This window comes from Plecotus auritus (genome assembly GCF_963455305.1).
Source record: "Plecotus auritus genome assembly, chromosome: 8".
Taxonomy (NCBI): Eukaryota; Metazoa; Chordata; class Mammalia; order Chiroptera; family Vespertilionidae; genus Plecotus; species Plecotus auritus.
Window position 1 is genome coordinate 9004302 of NC_137782.1, and position 12842 is coordinate 9017143.

The 12842-nt window shown below is 40.9% G+C and overlaps 1 protein-coding gene across 4 annotated transcripts in view; it reads right to left on the reverse strand.

Annotated features, from left to right (window-relative positions):
• Positions 1-12842, reverse strand: part of DCC (DCC netrin 1 receptor) — a 983595-nt gene that overhangs the window by 599653 nt on the left and 371100 nt on the right. For all 4 annotated transcript variants that reach the window (XM_080683404.1, XM_080683403.1, XM_080683405.1 and 1 more), the window contains exon 2: positions 3250-3570. In XM_080683404.1, coding sequence (XP_080539530.1) covers positions 3250-3570 — 321 coding nt within the window. The remainder of the gene's footprint in view (positions 1-3249; positions 3571-12842) is intronic.

Consider the following 12842-nt stretch of genomic DNA (forward strand, 5'->3'; position numbering starts at 1 on the left):
GCTGGGCTGAGGCCCCCTCCCCCTCCCTCAGTGCATGAATTTCATGCACCAGGCCTCTAGTCTTATATAAAAGTTAATTGGATACAAATAAAAGTCCCAAGTTCCAGACAGGACTGGCCAAGTTGCTTTCACATGAGATTTAATAGTCCTGGCATTCCTGATTGATAGAACTCACAATTACCAGGAATACCAATTGTCCATAGCCTGTTGCCACTGAGATAGGTAACAAGATGTTGGATGGGGTGGAAGCCCTTCCTTTTTCTTTCCTACTCCCCCTCCCCCTTGAGCCAAGTGTGCACTCGGGTTTAAAGAGCACTTTGTGGGTTCCTAGGAAATACAATGAATGGTGCATGGCAAGATCATCGCATACAATGTGCTGATTGATTACAAACAGATTTCATTTGCCACATTTCTTTTTATCAAAAGATACTTGGAGAGAGCAAAATGGAAGAGGGGCACTATATTCAAAAGGGTCTACATTGCACATGAAGGTAGAGAACAGGTGTTTTCTTTTTTTTTCTTTCTTTCTTTTTTTTCACCTTTTAGTGGTGACTGGTTACTGACTGCTAATGCTTTAAAAATGAGATTAAATCAAGCCCATGGTCTTCATTATGAGGAAGATATATGCCCCTTGTGCATTCCAGCAGTTTGGCAATTTTAAGCTCAGCAGACATAACATTGATGTATGCTGTATTGCCAAACAACACGGTAAGTGTCTAAAACACCGTGAACAGTCTTATTGCCTTGAAATGATACAATCTAATATTAGATTGTAACTCAGTGACTGAACCTGCCAGCCTATCCTGATACAGAATATGAAAGCCGAAGCCACTTTATTTTAATATCTCACAGGGAAGAAATTGTTCTTCATTTCAACACTGAAACAGAGAACATGTTAAAAGTAAATCTAGATTGCACAAACACGGAAACCACAACATATCAGGCACTTTTCATCAACAGCACAGATGCATCAGCCTTTTGGAATAGGGCATCAAAATGCCAGTCCAATTCATTCAATGTGGCAGGATCCCCTTAGCATTGTGAGTGACTGCTGAGAGTCCCGGGATTCTCAAATGAGAGAATATCAGATGCACCCTTCCCACTGCATTTGGAAAAATCTGGGAAGAAAGCAGCTTTTATCTAATTCTCAGCATTTCTGTACTTATTCCTTTTAATCAACCATAATTCACATAGACTCTCTCAGTCTCCTCCACACTTGATGCTCACTGATCAAATTTTAGACATCGATCCCTCAAAGGTCCCAGGTGGCTGACAGCCTTAGTTTCCATGGTCAGGATGCCACCTCTTGTGTCTCCTGAGTAAAGGGGATGTTATGCATCCATGCTTCAGTCTGTCCCTGTTATAGCAGGTGGGATATCACTAGGTAGGTTGACCCAGAATAAGGGGTTCTCAGGCATGGGACTTTCAAGTGCTAAATCCAGGTCAGTTCAGGTTAAATCAGGATGGTTAGCTACTATATCCCTAGGTGAGGACCCTTCCCCCAGATCACCTTCACCCAAGTTCAATCTGGTTTAACTGAATATGAAAGAGAGTGCTTCATGGGGAAAGGAAGCCACCAAAGAGTGGCATGAAGCTGGATTTATGGACTGATTGCATTCTATGAAATCTAGATTTTTATACCTGACAAATCACCACCTTCAGATTTCAACTTCATCACACCTTCACTAGGAGAGTGCATGCAGAAGGCCTTGTTCCTGCCTGATTGCCCTAGTACATGTTATTGCTGAAAATGAGTCCTTATTCTCATAAGTCTTCCAGGTTATAGACTAAATGGGACCTGAGAAAGGAAACCCACAAAAAATGACCAAATAACACCCTATTGGTTTAATTTTTTACCAATAACTAAAGATTAACTTTGAAAGTGGCCCTTCAAACCCGTTTATCCATTTGAAGACCTAAATTGCTGGAAGCCAGTTCCAGCATGTCATAATTGCAAGAGTTTCATCAAAAGGTTGATGGAACTTGGGGACTCAACAAGGGCTGAGTCACATATGTTGTCATCTGTTGGGAATGGCTAATGGCATTTCCCCCAAACCTGAATAGGATGATTGTTTGCTGCCAGGCAGCTCAGGGCATCTTAATCTACATGTTATTGCTTCCTACTGGCTAAATACCTGAACAGCCGTAGGCTATTCCACAATCTGACAATGCTTCTGTATGAAACCCTAGCCTTTGAAGTGTTTATCTCCACCTTGCCTTAGGACAATTTGTGTTAATAAAAAGCAAGGGATCCTGAGACAAGGAGAACTTAGCTCCTTCAGCTAGGCTCTTCTGACCCCCAATGCCTTTCAAAATTATCTTCCATCTCTGGACTCCTACTTAATCTATGCACAGCCTTTCTCCAGATTTCAGAACCCTTCTTAATGCTGGAACAAGAGCCTCAGCACTAAATTTATTTCAGCTAAAATTAAGTTGCCTGGCTATATACCTCATATAATTTTTTTTAAACCAAAGCTTAATTTTCAGCCAAGTCTTTATAGAAGTGAGTAAAAATTTGATTCTTCTTCCAGTAGGTCTAATACAGCAAAGGCCAAAAGAAATAATTATGAGCTGCCATCTAACCAAAATAAGAGGGACAGAAATACCAATATCCATAGATTCCAGAACATTCAGTATTGGGTAGTTGTTGTTTTTTTTAGGGTCTACACTACTTCACTACTTTAAAATATCTAGAATAAATTTTTTAAAAATACCGTTCATCTAATCACAGTTAGTGAGCCAACACATTACCAAGCATTAAGATATTTGGAAGCACTAATTAAAGTTTTTATATTTGGAGATCTATATGTTGTAACTGAAGCCATCATCATTAAAATAAAATTCTGAAGGAAAAACAACAACAACTAAACAGAAAATCTGCAAAATTTAAGCATTAGTGAGGGCATAAAACATAATTAATTGGAAAATTATTTTTCTAATATTTTTATATTAGTAAATGTCCTCTGGTACACATAAATAGTAAATCAATTTGAGCCTGGCATTGTTTTTTTTTTTTTTTTTTTTTGGGGGGGGGGGGAACTGGAAAGCTACATTGATTGTTGAGATCCTTCTACTGATTTCCAAATTAATTTACAAAAAAAGGCAAGACCATGCGGGAATAAGTACATGTACATATTTCCTTTTTCTTAAAAATATACATAGTTTCTGCCAAGATGGTTTTATTACCTCAACAGTAAGGAACAAGAAGAGCTGGAGGAAGAGGAGGAGGAGAAGGGAGAATGCGCTTACCGGCTACTGCGACTTTTGCTGTCCGACTGATGATTGACCCAGAATCTCCTAGAGACGCCTCGCACTGGTACAGCCCCTCGTCTGGCTTATGGTGCCTGGAGTGCAGGATGTTCTGTATCAACAGAGACCCATTCGGCAGTTGCTGCTTCCTTTCATCCATCCCCAAGGCCAGGGGGATGCCATCCTTCTTCCACTTGATGACCGGGACTCCTCGGTCTGACTCCGCAGAGCAGTTCAGGAGGACATTTCCTCCCCGCATGGTGATGGCATCCGAAGGCTCCGACAGGAAGTGGAGGGACGTGAAAGCCTTGATCTGGAAACCTAGAACAAAGAAGACCAGAGAAAGAAGTTCATTTATGCAAAGAGATTTCCAGTTTAAATGCCCTGCCTTTTTGTTGCTGTTGTTAATCATCACCCAAGGATATTTTCCCATTGATTTTTAGAAAGAGTGGAAGGGAGGGGGAGAGACAGAGAAACATCAATGTGAGAGAGACACATGGATTGGTTGCCTCCCGCCTGAGCCCTAACCCGTGCCAGGGAATGAGCCTGCAACAGAGGTAGGTACCCTTGACCCTTCAGTCCCGGGGCCAATGTTCTGTTCACTGAGTCAAACTGGATAGGGCTTCCCTGCTTTTTCTTTCTAAAACTCTTTGAAAAATGTCCCTGAATAATTTAAACTTAAAATCAAGGATTTAGTATTAAAGAAGCAAAAAAAGTACCCAATTAAAGTAACCACAATTAATGAAAGAATTGGCCCAAAGTGTAATAATATGAAAAGTTAAGAATTTATACTTATCTAGGCATGGGCATCATCACATATCAGTCAGTACTTGAAAATTTAGGCAGAATCAACTAAAATTTTCCACGTAAATCTAGGTATTTTAAAGTAGTAATGGACAGTAGTACATCAGCTTAGATTTCGGATACTATTCCTATCTCTTCATTCTGATTAGAGTATCCATTCGTTTTAAAAAATCTACTCAGACAGGGTGTTTTATTTATAACAGCAACAAAACAACTCTGAGCGGAGTGGGGAATGCTATTTAGAACAAAGCTCAGGTGGGTTTTAAAACAGGTAAGTAATCCCACTTGCAGAAACAAGTCAATAAAGCTACTGCCTAAATCACAAGTCCCTGATGCGTCCTAATTTCTATCCAAATGTTGCTCAAAGCCAGAAAACCTAAGTGCATAGCATAGTTGGAATCCCCCCATAAACATAAGTGAGCATAAGAAATCAACAGGAGGGATGGTAAGTCATGCAAGAACCCTGAGGGGGTAGAACAAGCCTAATTAAAGAATATTCCTTTTGGTCTGACAGCATGGCATTTGGCAGAATGCTTGTTGGTAAATCAAAGACTTTGAGGCTGTTTCAGGGGGTCATTGGGCTCACCCTTTGCTCAGACATGTGTACACCTAAATCATACAAGTTAAATGACTCTCCATTCCATGTTTCACCATCTCTGGAGGCAGGGGATTCTACAGTGTCCCTCGGTATCTTGTCTTCAATATTTAATCATTCTTAGACTCTAACTGAATTTTCTTGATTCCATGTAATCCCATTTCCCCCCTGAATCACTTAGTGTGAAAATGCAGAGGAGCTAGACAGTTCTTTGTAAGAGCCCTTTTATACTTTTGAAGAAGCATTTAATTTTATTTAAAAAATACCCACTAAAATATATTTTAGTCTTCCTCTCCCCCTCCCCCAGAATAACAATCCAACTTCACTAGTTTCCATAATTTTTCTATAATGGGAACAATTTTTTTGTCGTACTTTATATAACCTTTTTATTTTTATTTTTTTATCATTTAAGGCAGGCATCTAAACTGCTTATAATCAATACTCCCATAAGGGATTGACCCATACTAGTTCTATTGGACAGAAGTACTCCTTGCTTTGTATACCGTACTTTCCAGTGAAGATAAGTCTGAACAGCTTCTCACTGTTCCTCCATGGCATGCTCTTGCACATCAAATTTTCCTAAACCGTATATCTGAAGGCTGTTATTTTACTCCTTCTGCTGAGCCTTTCCCAATGAACTGCATTATTCATCCTCATACACGCATTGCATCCAATGAGGCCATTCACCCAAAGAAAGCAGCTGGAACTTTGGTCAAATGAACATCAATTGTAAAATAACAGTGAACATGTAAGTCTGCCACAAATGATATTGGTAACTATCCCAAAAGATACAGCCTGGCTCCCTCACTGGCCAATAAGCTCCTCCTCCCCACAGACCCTGAGAGTGTAGCTCACCCAGGTATTGCCATCCAGTCTAGTGAAAAGTAGGAAATTAGGAGACCGAGTGTTTAGCGCTTGGTTCTGTATTTATTACTTAAAGATCTGTGATCCAAATATATCTTTTAAGTCCTCATACCATTAGTTCCTTCATCTATAACATAACGCCCCTGAATTCTAAGTTCAACAACCAGTTTGGACAACAACCCAACAACCAGGCTGGGTTGAAGGCACCCATCAAATGAAACCAGCTCTAAGTTGACTGAGACGCGGGCTGAGTTTGCTCTGAATGCCTCCCCAATGTCCACATGATATCTCATTTATAAGAAGAGAAACAAGCTAGCTTCAGATACACCAAGCACAGGAAAACAGAAGTTCTAGTGACATTGAATGTCAAGGCATTTTACTAGAGCAATACTTGCAATTTCTGTACAAGTAGCCTTCGTAAGGTAGAAATAAATTTCAAATTCAAGACCAGGCAACTATATTGAGAAGCATTTACTACTCTTTTGCTCTTCCTGGGGACTATATCTTTAACAACAAGCTCATGTTGAACACCTTATTTATGTCAGAGAACACGAAATTCATTTAACGCAGCTGTTTATGACAGCATGGTAACGAGCATCTGTGCCCATTATCACAAATAAAAACTCCACTCCATCTGAAACAAGGAGGTTATGACAGCCTTCAGTGCTGTGAGTCATAATTTAGGCAAGTTAAGTAAAGATTAACTTTTCTTCAATACAATTACCCTTGCAGTTGGCTGGTAGTATGAGCTGTGTACTCCTCAACAATTACATTTTGAAAATATGGCTCTGGAATAAAGATACCTCGCTGCTTTGAGTGACAAGCATTACTTACTTACTTAGTTCTTAGAAAATATGGACCCAAGTAAATAGAATCTGTTGGGAAATAACAGATATGCCTCCAATTGTTCCCCTTTCAAAGAGTCAGCCCATGTTAGACACAAGCTGTCTCCAATCCCTGCGGAGGTATTTCCAAAACATCCCACTAATGATGGGGAAAATGAGACATTTTTGGGGGGCTAGCAATCTGAATTGGTGCCAGTAACCTAATGCACATTCCTGTTAGCCTATAGTCTAGTCACTGCCCCTTTATAATTATCTGGTCCTGCAAGACCTGTTTACCTAAGTACTACTCCCATTTCAGAGAGGCCATAAACCATGAACAATACACAACCACCAGACGGGGCTATCAGCACTGGCGCCAGGCCAGGCCTTGAGGTGTGGTGTCATGACCCCCATCCCAACACAGGGCTTTTTGCAAAGGCTGCAAAAGTTCCAGAAGTATCCATATTTGGGGGACAAAGAAACCAAAGGGTATAAAGGGAAAGCTTCCTCCATATTGGCTTGCTCAGGATTTGGAGAGAAACAGTCTCCCCTGAGTCACTGTACCAGTACATGTGAAACATCTGAAAATAAATGGTTTTTTCCTGTGTCTCCAAGCACTCCTGTATGTTCTTCTGTCACCTGGTAAATTCTTTAACACTAATACCTTACACTGACTTCAATTTAGAGTTTTCCTTGGATGCATTTTGCCTACCAGTATATATATATATTAATATGAAATGATTATATCCAATTGTTTCATCCAAGAATCAATCTGAAATCAACTACACTAATTTAATGTATGAACAGAGAAAGAGATGATAAAACTGAAGATGACAAAGAAGTAGAGCTTGTAGATCAAAAAGCTGTGACTGCAATTTGGGCATTAGTAGGTTTGATGAGGGTAGAGATCTCTTGGGAAAGCAACAGAAGAATGCTTTTGAAAGGTCAAAATGGAGCTGCTTTACAAGTTTACAGAGGATTTAACATTGGAGTGACAATGGTAGGAATTTCATCCAGAAGAAAGCCTTCTGGAGAAGTTTTTGTTTTGCTCTGTTTTGGTTTTATTTTTAAGATGCCAGTGGTCATTCTGTTGAACCCTCAAATAGTAACATTTCCCAGCCTTGCTTCATAAAAGAAAGGAAAAGGGTCCAATTATGATATGACACTTGAGTATTTTTTTTCCAGATTAACACAGATTAAGAAAAGTTTCCTTTTCTTTGAGCCTGCTGTAAAATGACATAGGTAGTGTATCCCGGGCAATATACGCGAGAATACCAAAATGCTATCCACTAAGAAACATGCATAACCGAGTCTGACACCAGAGCCCACAATTAGAATGAGTGAATCTCCAGCACCCTCTCCCTCTAATCATTGTCTTGGGAAGATTTCTAAATCTTCAGTATTTAGGCATACAGTCATATATGCATTTGACTAATTGGTATCTTTTCTTAATCTGTGTCAATCTGAAAAAAAATAATAAAATGACATCATAATTGGACACTCTTCCTTTTTTTCTTCTTCTTTTTTTGAAAGACAGCAGTTTAAAGGCAAGTACCACCTTACTAAAACCTTCACTATTTCCTGAGTGAGGATACAGAGAAGGGCTTACTCTTGTAGGGTGACCCAAAGAAGAAATATTAACATGTGTTTGCTTTCGTGTTGTCGGACATAAGCATCAGAGATAACATTGCCAGGGATATTCCAAGTATATATTAATTACCCAGAGACAGAAAAGATATTTAATGTATTTTAGGAACTCACCAAAATGATCAAACAACTGTTAGAAATATTTCTGCAAGCTTAATTCCCTTTGTGCTTGCTCTCTTTATGGTACTCTTGTTAATTTCAAAGACCTTACAGTCAGAGAGGCAGACTACCTTAGATGGTTTTTTTAAGGTCTGACATTTTATCTACAGTATCAAACATTGTTAAAAATTGTGAGAAACAATGCCCCACGGAGTCAGAAATTCCTTTCCAAGTTTAAAACGCAAAAGCTTTTGGTTAAAGCAATAAAAGCTAAAACTGAAATTTATGAAAAGTAACATGAAAGTAAAAAGAGGATCCTGCAAAGATTTTAAGATTAAAAAATGTCATCTGAATCCCCACCGAACTTGCTAGGCATAATTTTCTCTTTCAAATTACACTAACTTTCACTTGGCACTGCTGGGAGATTTTGATGATTCCCAAATCTTGTGATCAACCCAGAAAACTTTGCCATCATTATTTCTTAGAAATAGAGGCTACGTCTCTGCTTATCTTGTGATAAAATAAAGAGATCTCCACTAAAGGAACTTTAAAATTCTCTGGATGATGCAACAGCATTAATTTTCAATTCATCAAACATCAACCACACATGCATTGTAACTCTGGACTTCTTCCCCAGCAAAAGTCAATAATGCTTGTGAGGCTTTGCAATGAAGCGGGATTTTAAAAAACACAAAACACAACATGAATTAAGAGAACTCCTAACTGTATGCCAACCTTGCTGGGTTTAGGATATCCTATACAATATAATAAAGAGGTAATATGCAAATTGACCATCACTCCAACACACAAGATGGCCGCCCCCATGTGGACACAAGATGGCCTCCACAAGATGGCCAGCAGGGGAGGGCAGTTGTGGATGATCAAGCCAGCAGGGGAGGGCAGTTGGGAGGGACCAGGCCTGCAAGGGAGGGTGGTTGGGAGTGATCAGGCCTGCAGGGGAGGGCAGTTAGGGGGGACCAGGCTGTCAGAGGAGGGCAGTTGGGGGCAACCAGGCCAGCAGGGGAGGACAGTTGGGTGGGGACCATGCCGGCAGAGGAGGGCAGTTGGAAGAGACAAGGCCTGCAGGGGAGGGCAGTTGGGGCAACTAGGCCGGCAGGGGAGGGCAGTTAGGGGTGACCAGGCCAGCAGGGGAGGGCAGTTGGGGGCGATCGGGCTGGCAGGGGAAGGCAGTTGGGGGCAATCGGGCCGGCAGGGGAGCAGTTAGGCATCGATCAGGCTGGCAGTGGAGTGGTTAGGGGGTGATCAGGCTGGCAGGCAGAAGCAGTTAGGGGCAATCAGGCAGGCAGGCAGGTGAGTGGTTGGGAGCCAGCAGTCCTGGATTGTGAGAGGGGTCCCAGATTGGAGAGGGTGCAGGCTGGGCTGAGAGACACCCCCTCCCCACCATTTCATGCACTGGGCCTCTAGTCAGAATATAAATTCTGAAACAGTCATTTCCAAATTATGGTCCCCCAATGCGCAAAGGAACACTACCTGAGAACTTGTTAGGAAGGCATGGTCTCAGGCCCCACCTCAGCCCTACAAACCAGCAACTCTGGAATTGGAATCCCACAAAATTAAGTAGCTTTAATTAATTAACTAACTAATTAATGCTGTAATTAGCCTTCCAGGAGAGTCTGACATTCACTGAAGCTTGAGAAGCGCTGTTCTAAAACGTCTGGTGGCCTACACCAGATCTTGAGGATCCTTGTGTTCTTCAGACTATCTCATTATAACTTTCCATATTTGGGGAATTGGTGAAATACGGCTCAATTCTTCTTCTCAGGAGGGAGATGAAGCTTGCTGTGGACGAAAAAAAGGCCAGATGCTAACTCAGGGCAGCCTATGTAGCAGCCTTGCAAACTCAAGAGACCTGAAGAAACCACAAAGGATGGTCTGAACTTAAAAACCGTTCATTAAAAAGCAGTTATGGTGGGTAGTCATGTCCTAGGCCAGTATCTTCCTGGACAAAGATCAACTTTGATCTTTACTGAGCATACTGTCTTTTTGCTTCTAAGATAACATATCAATGACATGTCAGGGTAACTTGTAACTTCCCTTTTGCCAGACCCCTTAGGGCACAACCAAATGCCCTGAGTGCCAGGATGAGACCACCAATGCCTCCATTGTTATTGTTATCATGTTAATTGCTGACTGTTAACTATCCTGCACCCACCTAAGTAAAAGGAGTCCACATCTATCATTTTACTTTTTATCCAATCCCAGCGGTTTCCCGCTCTTTACTCTCTCCCGCCTCCCTAATCTATCGCCAATGGATTTCATGTAGCCCACTTATGTCTCCTCTTTTGATTGTATTGTATAAAACAAGGTGAAAAACTGCCATTCTCGGGAGCGTTATCCCCTTACGTTGAGGTGCTTGCTTCCTGACAATTGTTGACAGTTTTGCTTAAATAAACTCTCAAAAATTCTTTACCGGTTTGAGTGTTTTTATGTTAACAGTGGGGATGATCAAGGAAGGTATCTAGTGGAACACCATTTCGACATATATCTTACTATGATTTGTTGTATATTCTCTGAGAGGCTGCAGTGGAGAAAGGGCCAAGAAAGTGTGCTGTTGTTGACAATACCTCATCTTTCCTCTCCCGTAACCAGCACTCTGTTTGGGCCCCCAAATAGTTGTCCTTTAAACAAAATTAAAATGCCACCATCTATTGGACATGTAGAAAGCTCCCGGGAATATTCTTGGTTCTTCACACAAGGAGCTATCAAAAGATTTCTTTTGATCAACTTTAATAGCTACAGTCCTCTCCCAAAAGAAGTTTCGGTAAATGTATTACTTTTATTTTTCTAAGATTTTAAATTGATTTTTAGAGAGAGAGGAAGGGAGAGTGAGAGAGGGAAACGTTGATGTGAGAGTGGAACACTGATCTGCTGCCTCCTACACGCCCCCTACCGGGATTGAGCCAGCAACCCAGGGCATGTGCCCTGACCAGGAGTCCAACCAACAACCTTTCATGCACTGGTGGACACCCAACCAACTGAGCCACACCCACCAGGCCAGGTTTTTTTTTTTTTTGTGTGTGTGTGTGTGTGTGTTTTAAATATAATACTCTTTCTCAGGTTGCATTTCTTCCATTATTTTAGCTCTGTGGTCCATTGTAGCCTTTTAAAATACTGGCATTTGAGAAACTCATCCTGCTGACTTGCCCTGGCAGTTTGGGCTTTAGATGGATAAAACCAGAAGAGCACTTTATGTGCTTCGTCTTAAAGTAAGACTTGAACTTCAGCCAGACCAGAGTGAGCAAGTGTAGCTCACCAGAGCACCGGAACCAATAACACTGGGATTTCTGCCAAGTATCAGTGTGTGTTGTTTGTGTGTTTGATTTGGTAAGAGACAGAGTAAAAATAATTGTCAGAAGGTGTGGTCATCTCTTTAAAAGATTGTGTGCATTCCAGCTCTTGCTAGAGACGAACATATTTTAAAGCTGTTCCACTTTAAGACAAGTTTTTATTACTAACAAGTGGAAATCAAAAAATGAATTAGGTTTTGTGGAATTTCTTCCTGAATTTAAATGATGCAAGGAAGACTTTCCAGAAAGAAACATAGGTTCGTTTTACTATGGGAATTTATTAAGTATCATTAAAATGTAGGGAAGATTTGGATGAAAATATAAATGAAAAATCTTAGACGACAGTTCAAGTTCCTCTCCCATTACAGTTGCCAGATTTATTAAATAAAAATTAAGGACATCAGTTATATGTTAATTTCAGATAAACAACAAATAAAGTTTTAATACAATCATGTCCTACATAGTTACATGAAATAAATATTGCCTAGGACATACTTGTACTAAAACATTATTTGGTGTTTACCAGAAACTCACATTTTACTGGGCATTCCATATTTCACAGGGCAACCCCAGGAAATGGCTTCCTTCAGACCCTGGCAAAAGCAAGCATATAGTTTATGAGTTCATACCATTCCATTCAGCTCTCACAGAGAAGAGTGAACTCTTGGGAAGTTTCCCTGATTGAATCAGGAAAAGTGATTTTAATGTCAAGATATGTGCTGACCTAGACCAACACACCAAATACCCATAGAATCCGAACCTGATAAGTTCCCGACAAAGTGATTCTTCTTTTCCTGTTTCCTTTACAAGACAGGGAGCTGACTTCAGAAATAGAAATACCATCTGCGGAGTTCAAAAAGCAACTGTCCCCGCAGAAATCTTAGTGCAGCTACCCAGAGGTTCCCCATCAGACATTCTGAACACAGGGCATCTTCCAAGTTCAGAGGCGATCTGATGTTTTTATAGGGCAAGAAATGTGTGCCCCAGGCAACTGCCTGAGTCTCCTCTGGCTAAATCCAATGGAGAAGAAAATGATAAGGGCCACCGTAGAATGGGGAATAGCTTACGCACCTCTTTGTAGCTCTAGGAGGCTAACCTATAAACTACAGCTTGGTTTTGCTGTGAGAAACTGAACAGATTATAATGAGATTGTTGTTCAGCTCAACAGGGAACAAATGGCAGCCTGACATCTAGATGATCACTTCCCAGGATTCATTCAAAATTAACACTTAAACGAGAAACTCTGATGTGCTGCTTAATCTGCCCTGGGTTTGAGCCTTTCCCCACTCCCATGTGGGTAACATGTAAGCTGGTTTTCTCCTCCCTCTGTTTTTCAGCAGCCTTTCTCAACACAGGGGGATGCATGCCTCTTTATAAGTGCACAGCTGTGCACTGGGACACTGAGAAAGGTTACTCAGGATATTGAGACAAAGTATCATCTGAAGAATGCCC